Source organism: Ictalurus furcatus, chromosome 3 (genome assembly GCF_023375685.1).
Source record: "Ictalurus furcatus strain D&B chromosome 3, Billie_1.0, whole genome shotgun sequence".
Taxonomy (NCBI): domain Eukaryota; kingdom Metazoa; phylum Chordata; class Actinopteri; order Siluriformes; family Ictaluridae; genus Ictalurus; species Ictalurus furcatus.
The window spans coordinates 22575044-22599814 of record NC_071257.1 but is presented as its reverse complement, the minus strand read 5'-3'; the positions used below and the strand labels follow the sequence as shown (position 1 = coordinate 22599814).

The window sequence follows — 24771 nt, the reverse complement described above, 5'->3', positions numbered from 1 at the left end:
AATATGCAAAGAGCCAGGCAATGTCTACCAGTTTTATTGATTTCAAATTAATAATGTTATGATAATATAACAAGGAGTCACACTCATTTGCATTAGAATGGTTGCACAAAGAATGTCTTCACAAGAAATCAAAAATAACTGGCCATGAGACACTAAATCAGTATATACACACTGTTTAAATTCCAGAGGTATCACAAGAATATTTGATAATTTTGGTGACAAATTTCAGTGGTATTATTCTTTTGGCAAATGGGCACAAGAAACATTTGTATTTCTCTATATGGCCTTTGTATCCATTCTTTGTACAATTGTTTAACACACAAAAGAAATCTACAGCAGGTGATGGAAAAGAAGTTCCCTTTTCATTTCTGGGCTGAGATTTTATCTGAGTTATAGTTCTAACTTGAGGCTATATTAGAAGCGACACAGGCACTTGAAAGACACCGAATATGCACATTAAACTGTGTACACGGTCATGCAGTGATATAGCATTGGCAACAGGACCTGTACTTGAAGATACCTAAACACTGCACATAACAGTGTGAGTAATTCCAGCCAATTTGTAGTCAGATGTCTCTTTATACAGAATGCTAAAGCGACAGAAATAAAAGGGAACTAACTTTAGCATCATATAACTTATATACAGTTTAATATACATCTACACAACTCCACCATTGGTTTTTAACTATCAAGCTTGTCCATAACTTTTGCAGGAGAAGGCAAAGCCATCCAGTTTGCATAAACACTATCATTGGCATATCTTGTAAATTCTGGATTAGTTGCATCAAGTCTGTTGAGTAGTACCGGGCTCTTCTCAGGCCAGTTCGGGTATGACATGCCTAAAAATGAAAACATATCACTGTTTCTGCACTGAAGAAAAAAAGATTAGAGGGCAGACAGTAAGGCTCTCAAACGAAACTCTGTTTTGATGTTTATTTTCAACATAAATATTCATATTTAAGAAATATTTGAGATTAAGAGAGCATTTAAGAGTGCATGAGAGATGTCTCTGGTCCCAGTATTTACATGGAGTGTTTTTACATTCATGCAGTAACCTACTGTGATGTCTTGTTATCCATGTTGTGTCCTTATGTAACCTTTATTGGTATTTCTTTATAAAATAGGATATGAAGCAATGCAGCTTTACTAGTATGCAACTTTTTTTTTTTTCGTATTTCCTGATTATCGGGGCATTAGGATGGCTGCATAGAAAGTACGTTTATTGCTAAATACTCTAAATGACTAATGTCTAAAGCCTTGCTTATTCAATCACAATGGAAGAGTTTAATTAAAAAGCCTTACTGCTTCTCCATTCAGCATTTTGAGCCTACAATAAACACTGAACTTCTGTAATATGTAAAAGATATTACAGAGAATGTCAGTATGTGATTCATACCAAACAGATTTATTTCGATGGGACCTGTTTCAAATGTAAATCCAAATAAAACTATAAATCACAAAGTTGAAAACGATTCAGCTAATACAAAATAAGCATCTGAAACATATGAAATTAGACAAAATGTGCATCATATTTAAATTTCAACTAATGTGAACCTGTGAATGTGTTCGTGTACATCGGAAGCAGGTCCAAAATCAGAAATCTGATCATTTACACCACATACTAATGCATTTTAAAGTCTCAAGTAATTTTCAGACATCTCTCACTTTCATGCCATTAGCACAGTCACAGCACATCCTCCCTATGGAAGCCATTCAAAGACAAACAGATTTTATTTGTTGTTTTAGAATCGAGTGAATGCATGGGAAATTCTACCATAGAGCTTGTTTTCAATCCAAGTGGAAGGGAGGGTTCGAGGGAGAGGGGTGTTATTACAGTCCACTAGAGGAGTGTCCTCTTCGGACAGAGTATCGTCATATAGCAGGGCGTCTGCAGGAGTAGAAGCTGCCAGATCCAGATAGTCCTTTCAAGAAAGTAAAGGACAATTACGACTAGAAAGAAATTCTAGACAGTGCTGAATAGTTTCATTATTGATAATGGTGAGCTTAGGAAAGCATGAATAATATTTGAAGAACTGTGATGTATATTAAAAAGCTAATATGATATCTTAAAAGCAAACAGAATGTTCATTTTTAATACTTTGCATTATTTAAGAGCAAAAATAGCTACAAACATATTAACCTGCCCCTGAAAGGACAGGGATAAGACACTTACCTTGAGCAATCTTACCATTATAATAAAACATAAACCAGTTAAGGCTCTTGGTTTTAGCAGATGTTAATCAATAGTAAGCACTTTAAAAATGAACTGTTTAAACTTTTATAGCTGAACGAGCAACAAATTTGACAGTATAATAAATCTTGTAGTGAAATGCAAGCAAGGTGGAACACATTTCCTAAGGCCATTTGCTCACCCACCCCTCAACTTGAGTTGACTTGAGTCAGCAGTAAGGAAGTACAAGTGCCTTGGGTTGGGCTGGTAAAATTAAGGCCCAGGTCTGCTTTCATTTTTGCATGCGTATGTCTATGCATCTATAGTCATTTGTGGTCATTCTTACTCTGCTTTTCACCATCATCTTCTCCAGCTCTTTGCTGATCTCACTGAAGGTCGGTCTCTTATCTGGTTCTTGCTTCCAGCAGCGAAGCATCAGACTATACCTGTTTCATGAAAGACAATTCATCAGCCACACATTTTACTGTCTCATAACCATTTTTGTACTCTGTAGTAGCGATTTAATGGTGCAGAGAACAAGGTATCTTGGTTTTGTATGTTATAACATGCATGCCATTCTGTGGATATCATTTAGATAATTATATTGAAAATAATTAATCATGCAGTGCAAATAAACACACATTTCTTCAGTGCAGTTCTCAGGTTTTTCCATCCTGTAGCCAGTCTTAAGAAGGTTAAAGAGCCGCTCAGGTGCAATGCCTGGGTACGGGTTCCCACCCAGGGTCACAATTTCCCATAACAGCACACCGAAAGACCAGCTTAAAATGAAAGAAAGAACCTTTAGAACACTGTCAGCACAGAACTAGTCACTTGGAACTGTTTTTGTCATATAATACAGTGTACTTACACATCGCTTTGTGTGGTATATATATGGTCAAACAAGGACTCAATAGCCATCCATTTGACAGGAATACGACCCTAAAAAGTCAGAATACAATATGTGGAACAAATATTATTGTACTACACACCTTCATTAACATGCTATACATGTGTCTGTGTATGAGTATGAGCGTGTATGGTTGTAATTAAGTTTATTAAAAAACAGCCAAAAACATACACATACACATATAACACACACATTTAGCGCATTACCTTGCTCCTCTTCACATAAGAATCTTCCTCATAGACATCCCGAGACAAACCAAAGTCTGATATCTTCATCTTCCTGCCCTCTGCTACGAGTACATTCCTTGCCGCAAGATCTCTATGCACAAGCTACAAATAACAAAAATATGACATTAACTGAATGTAAACATGAATACTCTTTAAATATTCAATATTCAAAACCATAACATAAAATACATTCTTCCATTGTTCTCTACAACTTCTTGTCCAATTCAGGGAAACCCTGGTGTAAAACACTAGCTGGAACTGACAATGTATTGCAGGGCATGATACACACACCCTCACACTTTTAGAGTAGCAGTTCACCCTGCAGGCCATGATTTAAGGATTGGGAGGAAACCCTAATGGCCAAAGGGAATCTACATGAAGCTCCACGTAGTGAGTACCCGTAGCTGAGGTTCAAACCCCAGACCCAGGAGCTGTGAGACACCAACACTTCCTGCTACAGTGTATGTATATATATATATATATATATATATATATATATATATATATAATCGGTTTAAATTATCAAGTAAGTACAGGTATACCTTCATTTCAGCCAGGTATTGCATTCCTCTGGAGATCTGCCAGGCGAACGAGATGAGGTCTCCCATGGTCAGAGCTCTTTCATCTGGATTTTCGAGGTAGCTGGAGTTTCGGTTTGCATCGCCACCCATATAGCTGGGCCCCACTTTCCGGCTCTCTCTCAGGAAGTTTCGCAGTGATCCATACTTGGCATATTCAACAATCAGATACAGGGGACCTGTACAGACAATAGACAGATAATGAGAGCAGAACAAACATTAAAGAACTGTAACAAATGGCCATTTAATTCTTTGAGGAAACGAGAAAATATGTTTCTTACCATCCTGGCTACACGCTCCGTACATTTTTATTACATGTGGATGGTTGACCTGCTTAAGCAACGTGAATTCGGACAAAAGGTCACGAAGTTCACCATGAGAGGCGTTTTCTGTATCAAATAGAAAGATACACATGTATAACAACATATTCCTGCAATTACATTTTCATTTGTACTATTTGTGTCATTTATTATACAGAGGTTAGTTACACATAGGTGAAATATATTTGCACACACATTCATCATTGCCAATTCTCACTATGTAGTTAGCCATTTGGGTGTGTGAGGCTACTTATACTTATACTTCTGTAATATAATAGCTATCTCTCTTGCTTATACTTTAAAAGATCCTACTAGCTACTGGTTTTAACTATAAAATATACTTAATATATTTATAATATATAATTATTTATATTTATATATAATTATTATACATTATAAAATATATAATAATGAACCTAATGTTTGCTACTGGTACACACAATATAAGTTAGCCTAAGGTTGGTTAGCTAGCTATCAATTAGCTGCTATACAATATTGCTGTATAATGGCCTAAAGTTAGCTACCTTGTTAGTGCTTTGTTTTAATAACATAATATAGCTTAAAATGACCTAACTTCTTAAGAAGTTTGGTCTTGCCACCAATGTCAAATAGTTCCTGGAGAAGTAACAGTACTTATGATCACTACTTAGCTGGCAACATTAGCACTGTAAGGAGGTGGATGTATATCTTAACTAATGTTATTAAACAAGGAAGTGCCAATTATGTAAGGCATGTGCACTTCTTTGATGTTTAAGGGTGTGTGGCCATTGCTATTTTATAGACATACTCTATTTATTTTTATGCCCATCTTTTTCACACTCAGATTTTGTGGCCCTGACGTTCTTCAGTGTCAGTGCGTGACACATCCAGGTGATGAATACTAATAACTAATACATTTTAGCCTTTGGTCATAAGACATACTTGATTCTTTGTCTTACCTTTCAACATTTTTACAGCTACTGTAGTGTATCCTGCCTTTCCTTTAAGCCGGAATGCTGTTGCTTTTACGACTTTCCCAAACTCTCCCTCTCCGAGAGTTTTACCCAGGACTAGGTTCTTTCGTGGAAATTCCCACTTTGGATCCTCCTGTTAATAAAGTCAAAACAATATCTAGGCCTGTAAGAATGATTGCGTTTGCTCTAACACTTTGATAGCCTTTCGAACACTAGACTGACCAATAATAAATACATTTCAATAATAAAACATGGAAGAATATTGCAAAAGCTCTTACAGGTATCTTGAAGGTGTCAATGGCCACCTGGTTTTCCATGGAGTCCAGAGATCCTCGTCGAACATTGTTGGCAGAGTAGCTGATAGGATAGGACTGGGCAGGCCTGCGGAAAGTCATCTCAGCTGAAGCGATAGGTGGTTTGGGAGTGCTCTTGTGATAACGATGGATGAAGTAGGAAGAAAGGAGGATGGAGACGATGAAGGAAAGAAGGACTGCAGTGGCTATGACAGTCTTACACATATCATCACATATATTTTCTGCACGAGGGATAAAAAAAACAACGCAATAAATGTTAATAGGACAGCTTGTGCATCAGTTTGGACAAAGAGAAATCCAGAATAATCACAATGCTGAGAATTTAAGGGCTAAAAGGTGGTTTAAAATCAGATCCAATTAAATCTTCCAACACCATCCACATGATTGATAATGCAAAGTCTGAACACAAGGACAAATGAGCTCACCTTGCAAATAATCTTGCTCACAAAAGCACTTCTCCGAATAGCAATAGCAGGTTCCATGTCCTGCCTTAATGCCAAGCATCAGGCCTCTCTCATGGCCTCCAATAATTGGCTCACCTAAACAAGACAACAAAAGCACTAAGTGTGTGTACCTAGCAACAACAGAAGTAATCGATAACTCAGAAAGCATACAATGCAAGACAACTGGAAATTTGCTCACGGGTGCAATCCTGAGGACATATGGATATATTTTTGCTTTCAATCACATCACAGTAGCCATCTGGACATGTACGCAGGTCTGGAGAACAAGTGGAGTAATTTTTTGATATCACTGTAAAAGAATGAATATGTAAAATTAGCATAGTGTGGTATAATGCAGTCTACAAAAACAAATCCAAAACAACAAGACACTGTAGCACACAGTGGTGCAGTGAATTATGAAGATGGATAGTAAGACCTATCACCTTTTCCTGTGCCTTGTCTCCACTGACATCTTCCAGTGGGAGTTCCCAGGCCTCTGAATGTCTCACACTCCCCACGCTGTCTCTTCTCTGCACAGGCCAGAGAACGCTGTCCCTCTGTCCTTAAAGGATCCACTACAATACAGCCATACACACATAGTGAGCCAAGCCCAGTGACATTTCACTCCACCAACACAAAATTCACAACAAGTATCCTGCCTACTTCTCTTGTGTTCAAGTCTACAGCAGCCACACTATAAAAGAGCCTGAAACTAAATAGTTGTATTGATTAACCTACTTTGATTACATACTAAAGTAAGCAATCATAATCAAACCACTGAGCAATAATCTATACTCTCTTTCAGGCAAAGAGAACAATGCTTACCTTCGCCTTCAAAAATTATGATGACTCTTGCTTTCGCCTGAAGCTGCTTATGCTGTTCATGAGCAACAAGCGCATACTGCAGCTCTTGACATTCAGGCCTGAGCAGCGGCTCTGTGTCGTTTACATAGAGAACACCAGACATGTCCTCCAGATTCCGGGCCACATCAACTGCCGTGTAGCAGGACTGAACATTAGCCGAGATGTTCCTGTCACCCAACTCTAAATGGTATGCAATTTCAATACCCTTGAACTTCAGGCAGTTGTCCACGCATACTTTACCAATCTAAAAAGAATCATCCAGAGGGGACACTGTCATTTAACCAGCCATGTTTTCATGTATGCCTCAACTAGATTAAAGGGTAAGTAATTTACATTGTAAACATTTCTTCATTAATGGTAGAGTAAACAGTACGACATTCAAACAGCACATGTACTGCTTAGTAGTCAAATCATCCTGAATTAAAGGATGCAAATAAGAACCAAAAACCAGCAGCAACTTTATCCAACCACCTGGGAGTAGGTCATGGATTTCCGAGAGAGCACAAAGAAGTAGGTGATGTTACTGAAGCTAATAGGAACTGGCAAAATGGTAACATTGAAATGCAGCATCACAGTTCCCTCAGGGCCACGAAACATAGTGTCGCTTATTAGATAATCCAACTGAAACGAGCGCTTCTCATCCACTGAAATGTTCCTGTTGAGACGCAACTCTGCACAAGGACAAAAGAGACAAAACAATTCAATTTCATGTGAGGAAGTCAAAGTGACTAATCAGATTAAACCAGACACAGTGCTTCAGCATCCTTACTGTACTTATAGACTGTCCCTCGCACATTGCCGAAGATGGACTTTTCCTCACTGAATTTCTGTTCAATGGTAAATGTGTCTTTAATCCAGGAGTCATTAGTCATTAGCGTCGATACATAATTATCCTGGCTCTGATAGGTAGTTGTGTCTCTGTCGTAAACAAACAGGTTGCCAAATGTAGTGTCCTGCAAAGGTAGAGCAAGACTTATTAGACCTTGATTAAAGAAGTAGAGGTATTGGAAGTCTAAACGTTCATGACAATGAAAGAAAATGTGATTTATATCATAAAAGTGCATGGTATATATTCTAGATTACACTTAAGCTGTTTGCATTATTTGTATTTTATATATTCTGCAACTCAAAAATGGCTGCAAAGTGTAAAATTCAAAACGACTTCGGTGTAGTGCTCACCTTGCTGCGGCTAAATTCTATAAGCACGTCCTCAGTGTCCGTGCCATTCACGTAGGGGGGACTGTCATCCTCATCATATATAGTGATATGCAGGGAATTAGTAAGAGTGTCCAATGTCTCTTCTGTCCGGACCAAACATACTATCATGAGATGATAGACCTCCTTCTCCTCACGGTCTACAGGTGCTGTGACTACCAGCTCAGAAGTAGTGTCATTGACTACAAATGGCACTGGAGACTCTGCACACAACAACAAAATGAAAATCATCATAATAATGACACAATTGACCAAGTCTGTAGACTGTAGAAGAAAAATCTTTTTCCAAATCACAGATTGTAGTATGGATTTACTTCTCGTCACTATGTAACATCACACATTTTTTTTTTACCATTATACTATATGTGTATTTTTCCGGTTTGACCTTCATGTTGCAATAATAAAAAAAAACGAGCTTCATTCATTTTTGTATTCTGAGCTATTTCTGTATTTTCTCCTTATCACAAGTAATCTTTCCTATTTATTCCTATTGCATATTTGTAGATGGATATGGATGTGTACAAACAATAAATTTGAGTATATTCTTTCATAATGAAAGAGCTGTTATGAGCAACAATAAATCATTCTTGATACCTTTTTGGTCAGAGCTCAGATAGTCAATATGAATGAATATTGAGTATAAATATGAAGTTTTTCTGTTTGATATCAGTCATACTCAAATAATGACGATTAATGCTTTCAAATTTAACATGACCCTAAAACTCCAGGTTAGTATAATGTGTGATAATGTCTATGGTCCATAAAGATCAGACTTTATTTTTGATGGTACCTGCTTCCACCCTGTAGCTGATGGTATAGTTGGAGCACAGGTCAGCATGGGTAAAGCGACGAAGCTGGCGCATAGTTCCAGGCATGCGGTTCTCCTTGATATGGGGTTTTATGACTTCATCAGGGAAGCACAGTTTCTCTAGCGTCATCTTGCCACAGGTGGGCGCTGTGGCATTGATGAATGTAAAACTGACATCCACATTAGTGATCTGAGAGCAAAGCTTTTTTGGAGACATGACGTCCACTGACACTTTCAGGGTCAATTTCATTGTCTCTTTGCCTTTTTGCACAGGCCTGCTGCTATCTAGAAGATATACAGTCATATAGTCATAAAAGGTTTCTGAGTCTCTTACCAGCTTCTCTGATGCTATAGAGCCAGTGTAACCTTAACTGTGTATTAAAGCAAACATTAAAACATAATATATTCAAAAGTATACTACTGATTATTATTCTGTTCTGAAGCAAGCAAAGTAGGCTTCTTTAAATTCTAACTTTAAAGCTGCAGTACTGAACTTTTGCCTCTCTATCGACATCTCTGTTTGAAACATAAAATTGCAAGTAATTGTGGAGTTAAATTTTTTTTTTTTTTTAAGTGGGTTGTGCTTTGGCACTGCTCCTTTGCATGGATGAATCTGATGGGTTAAGGTAGTCGTATGAGGTGTATATTAGCTCCAGTACTTGACAAGGGAGGTGGCAACGGATATGGTTTTCTTGGAGTAGAGGTGAGTTGCTCTCTCTCACAGCTAGCAGAAAATAAGTGCAATTCACCAGACTGACCATAGCAAAACAAACAAACAAAGAACCCATAGGAAACTTGATATCTAGTTGAATGAAGCGTGCTATTTGTTAGCCAACTACATATTGATCCACTAAAATGTCTTACCTGTTCAGCAGAAAAAAGCCATGTCTGCGTCAGTCTTCAATCTCTACAGATCTCGTTCCCAGATGTCAACGATGATTGCGTTTAGAACTATCCAGATTAAAGCAGCCATCTAGTTGACAAGTTTAAATTCTAAGCAACTGTTGTAAGAAAAGCTAAAAACACTCCACAGTCCTCAGCCCCACCAGCTCTTCTTCCTTCTGTTTACAGACGTGACGTAACCACGCAAAGTCGAATGATGTCAAATTGATGTTTCCCACGAAATCGGGCCTGACAGCTCAAATTATAAATCATTATTTTAAGCTAAATTTTGTGAATAGGGATAAGGTAAGGAGACAGTTTTGAACATTCTTTTTTTTATTTACTTGCTCAATAATTGATTTTTGTTCATTTTAACCAAAAAAAGTTTGATACTGCAGCTTTAAAGTTCCCTAAAAGGAAAAGCAGACTTGTTTAAACTCACATATTGACTCAAAGTCAGTCCAATCCAGAGTTTTGTTCATGTAGATCACTCCCGTGACAGCGTCGATATGGAACCATGATGCGTAAGCAGCAGGTTTCAGGACCGGCATCCTGTACAGGCAGAAGTATGGCTGCTCTGAAGCTCTCTCCTGCATGGCGTGCACCTGCAGCACTGGTGTACCTGCTGCCTGGCCAACATAGATGCTCTCGGAGTATGTGGTCTGAGGAAAGTACAGTCCCCAGGAGCCTGTGACAAATAAATGGAGCCATAAAGAGAGATGAAACTGTTGCCAGACCCAGGATGACAATATTGTTGCCTTCAGTGGCCAACAGGGCTTTTCATATTTTGCTATTAATAAAAGTAAGGCAGACAAAACAAGGATTTCTTTTGTTTATTACTATGAACATTATTTTATGCAGTTGGTAGTTTATCTTCTCATTGGTATACTCTACGGCCAACCAAGAAGAGGGAAGAATGTTTAGATAGATCAGTGTCTATCTATTTCACAGTTGCATGTGTTGCAAAGAAATATTGTTATTTTTCATTAAAAATACAGTCAAATGCAGTCTCAGGACTAAGACTCATTGCCTGATGGAACAGCAGCACTATGGCTCACATTTACAGCAATTATTAACTAGATGAGTGACATGAGGACCTCTGAAGTATCATTCTGGACCAGACAGGAAAAAAACAGATATGAGCCACCCAGACATCACATTGATTTGATGTAAATAATATTCCCTTCTATTATACTGAGTTTGAGATTCAGGTAAACATACTGTATACATTTCTTAACTTAACATGAATAAGATTTAGGCTGGCAGTTTGTTGGACTTGATGACAAATGGCCTAATCTGTAAGAGAAATCATCTAATGTATTTAAAATCATAAACAAATAAAAACTGGATTAATTGATATCACACTGAATCTACATGCAGTATATTTCCCCCCCATGATTCTAGTTAAGCTTTTTCAACATTTGATCTATTTTATGTTTCTCTCAAACATAGATAATTATGGAGGTTGGAAGTGGACAAAAGTATCTGAATATGAATTATTTATATTTGGATTATATAAAAATATCACTACCTAAATAAACATCTCAAAAATTCAAATGTCAAAAATACACATTTTATGTAAATTTGGCCAAAGGTGAAGCATCTGGAATTCCAATTGTTTAACATCACTACACTCAACTTATATATTTATTTTAGCTCTCCAGCACAAAATCAGAAAAATGTTTGTATGTCAGTAAAGAAATCAGCATATTAAGTGGTAAGAGAGACTTTTCTGACAAAAAAAAAACATAATAATGATGGCTGCTGGATTTTGCTGCAAAAATAAGAAGCAAGTGCGACAGTCAAAGTCTCCAGAAGAACCGTGTCTGGTTCTGCAAGATGTTCAATAAAACTAACAGCTCATTTCCTTATAAAACTGCACTACTTCTATCAGAGACTACTTTTTTAAAAAGCAAAGGGTTGTCACACCAAATATTGCCTTCACTCCATTTATTACTGTTTACTGCTCTTTATAGTATTTTTTTTTTTTGGAGGAACATTTAATTTCATTATTTTTTGAAGGCATCTTTGCTCTACAGCATTTCTTTGCATGTGCCTAAGATTTTAGCACAGTATTTCATATTTATATATATATATATATATATATATATATATATATATATATATATAATATGAAAATGTATTAAATGCACCACAGAAATAATATATAGATAATATAAGAATTTATATTCATATACTTTGTCAGCTTCCAACCTCCATAGACAATTATCTATGTGTATACTACATGTATCCTGTCGTGTGTTTTTTTTTTTAACAGCTGAATCATTCATAAAAACAAGCAAGTTACTCAGTGAAATCAAGAAACACATCCTGATTTCAAGTGCTTTAGTGAATGACAAGTGAAGCAGTGTCTCATATGTCACTGACAAGCCTCTTAATGAATTTCTCACATGTCAATATGATGTGGTTTCCGTTTCTCCTTGTACTCACCTTGGGAAGTTTAATTATGGTGGATAACATAATACTGTGAAGAAATGAATTATTACCTACAGTGGGACTGTGCGTACTGGGGGGATGGGAAATCTATAAAACACCATAACAGCCCCATGCGCTTTACAGGAAATTGGAGAGGCGAGTGTTCGGCCTGTAATTATATCCCTCTTGTGTTCCTGTCCGAAGGCTGTGGGCAGCCACTTAGAGACGTAGTAATATCATTAGCAGACATAGAAACTAGATTTTCTATTTCTGTTGTTGTAGTTTAGGCCTTGGCTCTGGTTTCAGACACTGATTTGATTTAACTGTGCTGGGATGACAGGAGGTCGGATTGATGGATACAAGGCATACCTTCCTGAAGAATGGAGATACTCCCAGGCACACTCCAACCTCTTTTATTAAAAGCCTTGCTTAGACACAGACAAACAAGGAATGCAGTTACTTTGCATTCAAAAGGAATGCAGTTATTTTGCATTCAAAAGGAATGCAGTTACTTTGCAAGCTTTGTATCATTGCTCAAGGTACTTGCTTCACTACATTCAATTGTTTAGCTCATCCACCTGTTCAGTTATTTTTGTCACATAAGAGGACAGTGAGATATCAATATCCTATTATGTTTCACCAAAGCAATGTATAATGTTTTCAAAGGGATAAACATTTCAAAAAGAAAGATTGGGGATTTGCCAATAAATCAGACTAAAGATCCTGAATTTTGACTGGCACTTGAATTTAGAGAGGTTCACTCTATTATTCAGACAGTACTAAATGATTCAGAAATGAAAAAGTGAAGTTTTCTTCAGGGCTTCAAGGTGATCACCAGAAAGAGGCATTTCCTTTTTCCAAATGAAGTTTGAAATCTGTGCAGCTTTGTAAATTCAGAAAAAAACATGAGCACAAAAAAAACCTAGGGAAAAATATTCTGGGAATCTGATATAATGTATCCAGTGTGCCCTAAAGCTCATACAAACATACATCCAATGATGGATGCAAGGGACAGAAAAAGTTAATTCAGTGCATGAAAAAAGCCTGTTGTTTAAAGAAACTGTGAAAAAATATTTGCCCCATCCTGATTTCTTCTTCTGTTTTTGTGTATATCTCATATTAGATTGTTTCAGAAATTAAAACAAAGGCCACCTGAGTAAACACAAAATAAAGCAAAAAAGTTATCTAATACCAACTGGGCCTGTGTGAAAATGTATTTGCCCCTGTAGTTACTAATTCCCTAAATCTATGAAACTGCTTCCATAATGGGGTTCAGCTGGACTAGATGCAACCAGGCCTGAATACTACAAATCCTGTTCTATCAAGTTAACACTTAAATAGAACTTTTTCAACAGCATGATGTTGGTTAAAACGTCAAAGGCCTAAAGAGCCAAGGACAACATCAAAGGACCTAAAGGCCTCTCTTGCATCAATAAAGGTCACTGTTCATGAATCCACTATCAGAAAGACACTGGGCAAAAATGGCATGCATGGAAATGTGTTGAGGTGAAAACCACTGAAAACCCATAAGAACATTAAGGCTCGTCTGAATTTTGCCAAAAAAAACCCTTGATGATCCTCAAACCTTTTTGAATGTTCTGTGGACTGATGAACAGAACAGTGTAACAGTTCCAAACAGTGTAACTGTTTGGAAGACAGGGGTCCCATTACATCTGCCGTAAACCAAACACAGAATTCCACAAAAAGAACATTATACTCATGGTCAAGTATGGTGGTGGAAGTGTGATGGTGTGGGGATGCTTTGCTGCTTCAGGGAGAATGTCTGGTCTTCAGTCTGTAAGCCGAAACTCAAGCGCAACTGGATTATGCAGCAAGACAGTAATCCAAAGCATATGAGTAAATCATAGTCCTAGAAATAAGTGAGAGACTCTGATAACTCCAGTTATCAGAAGCGTTTGGTTGTAGTTATTGCTGTTAAAGGTGGCACAACCAGATTTTAAGTTTAAGGGGGCAATTAGTTTTTCATATTGGTGATAGGTGTTGGATATCTTTTTTTTTTTTGCTTCAATAAAAACAATCAAAAAATAATTGTATTATGTGTTTACTCAGGTTGCCTTTGTTTTATATTGTAACTTGTTTGAAGATCTAAAACGATTTAGTATGAGATATACACAAAAACAGAAGAAATCAACCACTTTTTCACAGCACTGTATGTTATTACAAACAACTAGCGGAAGAACATTTTGCAACATGAGTTGTGCTGCGCCCTTTTGCACTATGAGTAATTTGCTGGTTGTAAGTGGTAATTGCATTTAATGCAATTTCAAGTATTCACACTAAGACTCTGTGGATGTAATTATCTACTGCACTCATAGTCGCTACTGATAGAAAAATAAAACTATAGTGTGCGCATCAATCTGACTGTCATAATAAGATAGATGTCATATTTAGCCTGATGTTAGCTATGAAAGTAGGAAATCAATCTGAGAGCTGCCAGTGTCCCAGATAGCAACGATGTAATGTTGCTTGCAGATTATTTGCTAACTGGGAAGATATCAACATAGCATTGTTTTGGATCACTTTACATTCTTAATATTCTTCTTTTATAGCTTTTGACAAGTTTTAGAATATTTATTACTGATTGTTGCTTATTGTTGACAGTTGCTGATTGTAGTCATGTGTGCTTCACTAGCTGAACTATAGCTCAAAGAAGTAAATTTTGTTGATTAATCATGGTAAAGGGAACCTGAGCTGGATCTGATAATTAAATGGTGAGAGTGTGGAGATTAAATACTCATCCTCAAGACGGGTGTTGTTGTCTTGCAACACTAATTAGTTTAAATCACAAATTACATTAAGACATGGCTGAAAAAGTGCAGATTTAAAAATAAATAAATAAACACTGTGTACATACATCTTTCCAAATGGCAAACAAGATAATTGTGAAGTCACTGAGACATAAATTATGCATGTTGTGCCAACTTATTTGTGCTTTCCTGGGTAGTTACTCTGAGCAATTACCTGGAAGGCTGTGCTATACCTACAGCAAGTTCAAAACAGTAGGAAGCATCAGAAAGTGTTGGAGAACATCATCTAGCTAGGTTATCAAAAGTCCTTATTTTGTTTAAAAAAAAAAGAAGAAAATCGAAATGGTCAATATAGTAAACAGTAAATGATTTTTACAGATTGCAGTAATCAACTAGCTGGCTAAGATTAACTAGCTAGTTAATAACACAGAGTGGAGAACTAAGAACAAATGTGCTATTAAGTCTTGCTTGGCAGAGATGGCTGAGATGGGTGTCTCAAGCCATTCAGACAATGTTAGTTAGCTAGTTACAGCTGGCTAGTTTTTATGAATACGATACAGAGAATAACAGGGGTTGTCATTGTCATTTGGGAGTATCTTCATGACTCTGGCTCGATATGTGTTTCAGCAGACTGACTCTGTCACAACAGTATCTGTCATAGTAGCTAAACATTTTATAATGTCCGGTTGTGGTGTTATTACCATTATAGGCTTTCAAGTATAACTCACAGCAGCATTAGAACATCATATTTCTATTTTTTTCATTTAAATCTTTTGCTTTAACTAAGTTGCTTTTTCATTGTTGTGTTTTTTGTGGGGGTTTTTTAATAGCCTTTTTTTTGTGTAAATATACTGTGGCTTTTTATAATTAATAATCAAATAAGCACTATTATTATAATCATTATTGTTCAATATAAGAATTAAAAATCAATATACAGAAAGAGTTATATATAAGAGTATATAAGAGTCAATATACATGTTTTTTTCCCTGTTGTTCAACTTGTCTTCAGTTATTTTTCTTTAGCTTGATAATAGAGAGTCATATTTTATTACATTTGCTGCTGGGGTGGTTCCTAAATTCAGTTTATTTCCAGGACAAAAGCAGACTGAATGAAGCAGTACTTCATATCAGCATAATTAATTAATTATACATTAAAATCAGCACAGAGTGCACCAACATAGTGAAGTGAGAGAATTATAGTTTGTCTGCTGTAGTTTCTACAGGTGTTAAATTACATATTTTCAGTATTACAATAAGAGCAACCTGCTAGCCTCATTTACATTTAGAGAAGAACATTCAGACATGTCAATAGATTATTAAGCTTAAATATACTGTAAGTGCATTTGTATTACCAATTGTTCATAAATATGCAAAGCATTCACTGACATGGCCTTTTATAGCCACAGCCTGGATCATGAACGTAAAGCACTATGGTGCAGCCTATTGTACTGATTCCAGCTTCCATGCCAATTGACTATAAACCCAGTATGTGTACACACCCTCACACATATAGTTACAAAAACAATATCAAAAAGATAATCTATATAATTTGTTTGAACATTCAAAAGTGTAACTCTATCTATATCTAATACTGATACGTCAGTCTATGGTGTTAAAAACTTTGCTGCTTGAAAGTGAACATTTTTTCTTTGTTATGAACGAGGCCACATTCTTAGGTAGGGATGTGAAAAAAATCTATTAAGCCCACTGCATACTGATACATGTTCCAGAACAGCAATCTTAAAACCTCATCCTAGATGTGCGGCCTCAATGAAGGACAGTGAGACTGGTGTATTGGCTGCTCAGCGAGTCAGCTGAATGATGAGGAACGCCCTCTGGATTGGTTAGGACAAAGACACGAACTTGATTAGTTCAATACGTTCCACCACAGAGATTTAGCATCTATGACATCATGAGCTGTTACAGAGAGAGGGGCTCTTACTTGCCATTCTGTTGAACTCAACAGACAGCGGAAGCAGGCAAACAGGCAATCTACCATCCCATAATCCACTTACCAGTCAAAGAGTGCTATTCATGTGATGTTATGTGTAAGTACTGAGAAGCATTTACTGCAATTACCCGTTGTTCCGTTAAAGCAACATGGCTGCAGCTGAAATGACTCAAAATTACTACATGTTTACGTAGCAATCATAATCATAACTCTATGTTAGTTCCTTACTGAAACACAACAGCTGAGTATAAATGGACTGGTTATTTGCTATAGTCAGTAGAGGTCATGAAACAAAGTACTGATCTGTGGGAAAACATGGCCCATGCCCTTTCATTCAAGGTCAACATACACAGCCAATGTCCCCAAACAATGGCCTACTGGAAGTCAAGTAGTTAGCCTGACAGCTGGTCAATCATTAGCTATAGAAAAAAACTACCCTTCCTCTCAACCAAATGTACATTACCTTATCAGCCACACAGCTAACAAACTATGGAGCTGGAAACAACTATAAAATAAGAAACTGTATGTTCCTTTCATATCTGAGAATTGAATTACATTCTACAAATCTAGCATAATTCAAAAATGCAAACACATCAGTGTTACTAAATACTCTTAAAGCGAATGATGATGACTGTGTATAATATGCGTATAATATAGCAAAAAGTCATTACCCTGTCACTGCAACGATTTAATTAACTAAAAGGCTGCCAATTAAGCTACAATTCAATAAAGGGCTGTTATTATTGATCATTATGTTCCAATTTTCCTTCACCATATTCCATGCATGCCTTTTCCAAAAATTCATAATAGTTGAACGCTTGTTTGTGAATCTTAATACCATATACTCTTATTAAACAGCTAGCACAGTGTGTTTTTGACATGACTACTAAGTTATATTTTTTAAAATCACAAGCAGGATTCTACAATGCAAAAATTTCAGAAAGGTTTCTCTGAGAGTCAGTCTTAACCTTTTTCAAGTGCTTTAGAAACCTTTACAAGCAAAGGACTGCATTAATAACATTATTAAACAGTCATGGTTTTTTAAATAAAAACAGACAAGACATTTTAATGTAATACCAATGGAACCACCATCACCATCATGTTAAGCAAGGAATAAAATGTATCAGGAACAGGCATCACTCATTAGAAAAATCTAATTTAAAGTCTGCTGTTGGATTGGGCTCTCTATTTAAATTTGGTTTGTGAGCTCTCTTGGGATTGCCTAGGACATTAGGACTCACAAATAACAAACCTTTACACAACATGCTCTATTCAGTGTCATTATTATCAGGCCAATTACCAGCAAATCTAATCTAGAGTTTAAAAAATTTGATTTAAGGTGGACTCAAAGATAAAAGGGAAACAAGGACACAAAAAATCCGAGTGATAATCCATTACTGTCCAAAAGACAGACGCTGCTAGATCACTGATAATTACCCCCTCTGCACCAACCTGTGGCATGCCCATGCATTTTACCATGAGCACCTGCTGCGTTTTAATTTCATGACTCCATGGATGAAATTGGCCACTAGGTAAATTTGCATGAGTCAATAACTCTGAGAGAGAATGGTCCATAAATAGACAACATTTTTTGCATTTTGAAAGAGTGGAAAGATTGTTTTGTTTCAGTATTTAAAAAAAAATCATAGACCGATTGAATAATCATGTCTAGTGAACATTCTAAAAAGGACAATCAATGCTTAGTCCTTTTTAAGTAGCTGGATAGAGATACCATCAGCAAAGCCAGTGCGATTGTTGTTCATTGTTGTAAATGATCACTCATATGCTTCACCAACCACTGGAACATAACGTGTAAAGACTTGTGTAGAGAACAAGAGCTCCAAATGCCCTTGGGACATAATTTCAATCAATGTCTCCTTGTGCCTACACCAGAGCAAATTAGATTCCACTGATGCATGGGATGGAAATGTAACCCTTAACTAGAAAGATCAGGGATGGCGCTCCAAAAGGTACAACAGACCACATGCACCACAAAGTTCACTCAGACACAATGCTACATGACAGATTCATCACAATTTAAGGTGCTTTCAATCATTTCTGGGACCCATAGGTTTTTGTCTAGATGTGATGGTTTTGGAATTAAAGGAAACTATAATGCAACCATGAAGTTTACCTTATAATCACAATGTACATTGATTTATCACACATCTAAAACTTAATATGATTTTATATTATATTACTAACTATGGTCTCAATCGAACTGCAGCGCTAACAGAGGCAGGCATATAGACATACAGTAGACAATAATCCAAGCATACAGCCAGAGCTCAGAATCCATAGTGTGTATGAAGCTTAGCACATAATCAGTTATAAAGTATGTTGGTTAAATAAAAAGCTGATCTCATAGCTCAGGGGTTTGTAGATGAACTTTTACTTTGTCAAAATTTATTTGTCTAAAACAGTGTTGCCTTTTTTATCATACAATATACTCTTTAAAAAGAAAAATCTTCATACATTTTTGTCAGAAATTTGAGCTCCTTTAACTGTTTCCCTAAAAATTCACAAGGCTTCATATTCTAGAAGTTCTATCTAAATTCTTTATAGAGAACCACATTACAATACAAGCATAAGGACTATCAGATCAATAGCAAACACAGCAAATAGTGGATTCTTCAAAATAAATCTGGCTTAGTCAAATATTCAAACTGAGGCATTAGCAGGAACAAGCTTTAGTATGAATAATAGTTTCAGCAACTAGCAACAACTACAGAGTGTGTAATACCCTTTAGAGTGGTTATTTCATTAAAATGTTTTACTGAAATAAATTTGCTACTGAGTTATATATATTGCATAAATTATAATGAAATATTCTGTATTACAGAAACCTTTTAAGGTAAGCGCAATCATGGAACACATGGTTTCAAGGAAGTGTATTTCAACTTTTGAGTGATAAAAACAATGTTGGCAATGTTAGTGTAAGTGCATATGAAAGTGAAGTCTCTTCTCTGAAATGCAGTCTAATCAACTTTGTATTTGCGCAATCATACAAAAAGTGGTGACGATAGCAAGAAAATCAGCAAGATTTACAAGCTCTCTGAAAGCAACTCAAGACACAAGCTAAACTAAATCATATAATGTAATAAGTGACTAAATCAAATAGTGTCATGCATCAAATAAGATTTATTGGCCTGCTCTATCTCAAAAGCAGTGGCTGCTGATGAAAATGATTGTGCTAATGCAGAAATGGAAAGACGTACGCTCAGCTAGCACTACTTCCACTCCTGTCGCCTGATCTTGAGAGATTACCACTTGGGTGAGAGTGTAAAAGGTCGGAAGTCATCCCGGTTCAACAGATAGGGTAACAGGGTCAGAACCATGGATCCACAAATCAATGTTTCACACACTCAAAACACAAAAGGATTTGGGATTATGTGGATACTGACATACAAATGTCCGTATGTCAGCCTTTGCTGTGATGTAGAAGGATGAACAGATGCAGTGACAACAGAAGTGAAAGAAAATAGCCTTCTCTGATACATTATGACCTGTGTACATGACACATGCAATCAAGTTGCGTTTTACTGTAAATAAATTAGTCTGAGTGCACTTGCACAATATTTACCACCTTAATAATTATATCTCTGTGTTTACTGAGATTTATATCTAAATCCCTAATGAGCAAGCAAGGAAAAACTCTCTGAGATGACATGAGGAAGAAACCTTGAGTTGAGTAGAAACTCTCCAAAGGGAACCCATCCTCTTCTGGGTGACACCAGATAGTGAGATTTTTATTGGTACCGTATACAGTTGTATAGAGAAAATGGAACAATCATACACGTGTTGAAACGATGCAGAATGCATATTATAAATAGGGGTCCTAATATGATGGTGTGTTATATTGCAGCATATGCTGAAAAACATGCATTTCTCCTTCACATAATCATTACTTGTATATAAATGATGAAAAGCCAGATCATAAAGTGATAATAATGTGCACTGAACTGAAATTGACTACATTATTAACAAAGTATGCACACCTACATCAAATGAGCATGTATTCATTCAAATAAAAAAAACTAATCCGGCATAGTTTTGTGATGATCATAAATTTAAAACCCACTTTGAAACATCTGTTACAAAACGATGCATTCTCATCAAAGCAGGGAACAAACAAAAAAGTCACAAAGGGAAAACAATATCTCTTTGTTACAGTGTTGTTTTCTATGATATTTAACAATATTCAGGCAGAAATATTGTTGAATATTTAATGTGTGGTATATGATATTAAACATGAGCTCATTCTGATATGACAGTATGGTGAAATAACACCGTGGTATCAATTCCATCCTCCAGTAAACAGTGTTTCTCGGCTCGACTACAATGTTAGTTCTTTCAGGTCCTGACTCAGGGCACAGTAATATATGAATTGTTGTAGAGACCAGTCTGCCCCACCCAATGCATTTTCTGTGAGAGAACATAAATCTAAAGCTGGATCAAAACGACTGAGCAGAAAGGAGACAGCAAAACGCTAAGCCCCGCCTCATTACCAACATAAGACTTATGCTTCTACTGTATGATGCAAATACATCACATCAATATAAAATAGCTCTATAAAAGGAAGGATGAGTAATCAAAGCACATAATAATTCCAGTAATCTACCTACAGTGCAAATGTCAAAGAGATATCCCGAGCTGAGACATCAGACAGTGATAGTAGATTATTTCCTTCACTCCCAATGTAGTCAAAACTCATTACTTTTGCACCATCCTTTTTCATTGGATGACTTGTCATAAAAAAAATGAGATCCATTTTGTAGGAGGAGCTGCCAACCATCTCGTGTCTTTAATGAAGGACTTTAAGCCTCATCTGTTATCAGAGCTGTGTGCTCTATTATTTTACTGGCAGCATTTTCCCTTCAGAAGACAAACACACCATGTTTGTTGAGAGTTCTGCCCACCTGCTGCACACCTGCCCTCTGACGGCCACTCGGCCTTTGTTTTCCTAACTGGCAGGAAACAGGGCACTGTACCATTATCAACATGGGCTTTTTCACAAAACAAACTTCTCAAAAAAAAAAAAAAAAAAAAGCTCACAACAGGACAGCATCTCGTGCACACATACTGTACATTCAGTGCTTGAAATAGGAAAATATGAAACTGTATTACGTTTTTCATTTTATCACAAAGATATTCAAGAATATAAAAGGTAAACCATATTTGAAACAGGTTGGAAAAAGAAGCACTACTCCTTATGTATTAAATCCTTGAAATGAGAGGTTCAACAAAGAATGTACAGTAATTCCTACCCAGCCATTTCAGAACTTAATCAACTGAATGGGGTAACCCAATGTGGCAAAAATCATTTTCATCAGTCAGTTTTTCCAAACCTCATCTCATAGAGCATTAGGCATATTTCACAATAAGCAGTAATAAATCATAGAGTTAGATTTTTTTTTTCCCTTTCAAGTAAGCCTCTTACAAAAATTATTCACCAAACGAATTATGAAAAGATCAAATAAATCTCACATTCTGCTGAGATGAAACTGTCATTGGAATATATAAACATTAGGATAAACAACCAAACAAAAACATAAGGGATTTATATTAGAATCATTTTGTAAATTCAATTCTTCAAGCAAACAGCCACAAGTGCACTTTTACTTATAGTGCACTGCAAGTCAACACATTAGGGACAAGTTGGGAAGTATACCAAAGACATTGAAATACAACAACGTAAAATGAAATGATATGTTCTGTATCTGCATGTGGATTACACATGTTAAACTAAACTTCCTAAATTAAAACAAATAATATTTAATACATATATTTGAATAAATCTTATTTTCATTTAATTATGATTGAGATTTTAGTATGATTCTTTTGATGCTAAAAGCTTGATTTACTGATCAGAGTCTCACAGTCCAGCCTCTGCTCTCCATCGCTTACACGAATATAGAAATGCAGTGCTCATAGGCAGACACACAAAGCCACATGCTTTCTGGATGACCAAAATAGCAATAAAACCTCTGCTATGTACTACTTTTGCCTGCATTTAAACTGCACCAATGTGATTATTCCCTGTTAATGCAACTATCCACACAACTTCATGTACAAACCTCTGAGCTATGAGTTAGAATTTAAATATAGGCATTTTTTCAGAGGGTAGTGTTAGTGCAGTTGGACAGAGGGTTTTAAACGGGATTATGAAATATAACAGTGTATATATGGCTTGTGTGAAGCATGTGCCCCAATTTCTGTAGCCACATGCAGCTTTCAATGTACAAAAAGGAAGAGGCACATTCACTTACAGCAAAAATAAATAAGAGAAAAGCTCTAGGGCACATTCAAACTTACAGGCTATACAATGTCCAGTTGTAAAAAGGCAACATAAATGTCTGTTTTGTGTGGTTCTTGACTATTTTCTCCCCTGGTGTGCTACAATGGTCTTTTTTTAGGCTACAAATTTCTATATTGAGGTATGCACCTTGTGATTCCAGCACAACACTGCCAAGACCTAGAAAAAAAAGGTAAAAAGCTACAACCCTTAAGGGGACTTCCGTTGTCTCTCTGGGGCAACCGTTAACAATTCAATGTAAAATCTGACAGGAAAAAGTTCCTAGAATCTTTTTAAGGAAAGTGAGAGCCCTATACAAAGAACATTTTGAAGAATCATTTTTCTAAGAGTGTATAAAAACTGACAAAATAAAAAAAGACAGGTATCACAAGCTGTTGCATTGATGAATTCCTAATTTTAATGTTGCTTTGTGGGGATTTCATTTTTAAACAACATATTTATTTCTACCTAATTACTCACTGCACTTTATAACAACAGAGTGAAGCTTCTTAATGTTCTTACGTCTCTTTCTTATGTTCTGAATATTGAATCATATCTTCTTGTGTGTGGGTGGAGGTGGGCTGTGTGTTTGGTGTAGCTATTAAGCCAAGGGCAATTACCCAGAAATGGACAATAAACACGTCCATTCTATTATTGGAAAATTGTGCCCTCGGTATTAAAAGGCTCTATCTACAATTCAATCTGCATCCACACAGAACCTTATAATAGAAAAGTCATATAATGTCCTAAGGAGAACTTGTGTAACCTCAAATGGAACAAGTGCAAATGCGCCATAATAGTAGTATACAAACATATCATTTATTAGTTTTAATAAAATATTGTTGAAGTCCCAGTCTGCAAAGGAAACTAAGCCTAGAGCTCAGACTTACCTTCCCAGAGGAGCAAGAGGACCAGGACGGTGTCCCTCCACAGCTTAATAGCCCGCGTCCTACCCATGCCGCACAGTCATAAGGGTAATTTCGCAACAACCCGCTAAATCAACCCGACCAAATGTGAAGCGCTTTTGTTTTGGGGTAAAAACAGACCCAAAATATTCAAAGGTAAAACGTTTTGTATGCAGGAGTCCAAAGAAGTCCGTATGCTGAGTATCCCATTGACGGGCTGCTGAGAGTGTGCGTGTGTGCGCGCGCGCGCGTGCGTGAGTGTGTGTGGGGACACGCAGGGGGAGGATCAACTCAGACATAATGTTGAGCGCACACGCATCTACAGCATCACCAACATCCTCAGGTTCCCTAAACAAAGTCTTAGAGACTAAAAAGGATATACATTTACTGTATATGTAACATATCCTAACATAACATGCAAAATTCCCAGGGCTGACTTAACACATACATTGAGGAGTTTGAGGAGTTTACTCATACAGTGTTGATGTGGCATCACAGGTTTCAATCTTTTATATTTGCTCGGTTTTTGTAGTGTGGTAGGCTGATCAAATGAGCGCAGTGCTTGAATCACACTGATTCATTAGTCTGCTTTAAACTAGTCTGACATTTCTTCGGACCAAAGAATACCATTCAAAAACGTGTGTGTATGTGTGTGTGTGTGTGGGGGGGGGGGGTCTGAATTCTACAACATTTATATAGGCCACTGTACCAATAAAGAATGCTTATGTTGGCTTT

At 36.6% G+C, this 24771-nt stretch overlaps 1 protein-coding gene across 1 annotated transcript; it reads right to left on the bottom strand.

Annotated features, from left to right (window-relative positions):
- Positions 1-28: 28 nt before the first annotated feature.
- ret (ret proto-oncogene receptor tyrosine kinase) lies at positions 29-24311 on the bottom strand. Its single transcript, XM_053621504.1, has 20 exons — positions 24022-24311; positions 10124-10369; positions 8782-9084; positions 7956-8194; positions 7546-7729; positions 7248-7447; positions 6738-7020; positions 6356-6487; positions 6112-6222; positions 5895-6008; positions 5434-5690; positions 5141-5288; positions 4164-4271; positions 3847-4061; positions 3284-3406; positions 3039-3109; positions 2812-2949; positions 2517-2616; positions 1775-1922; positions 29-839 (listed from the first exon to the last, which is right to left on the bottom strand). The coding sequence occupies exons 1-20, from the start codon at positions 24086-24088 to the stop codon at positions 682-684; spliced, it is 3345 nt and encodes a 1114-aa protein (XP_053477479.1). The 5' UTR covers positions 24089-24311; the 3' UTR covers positions 29-681.
- Between the last annotated feature and the right edge of the window lie 460 nt (positions 24312-24771).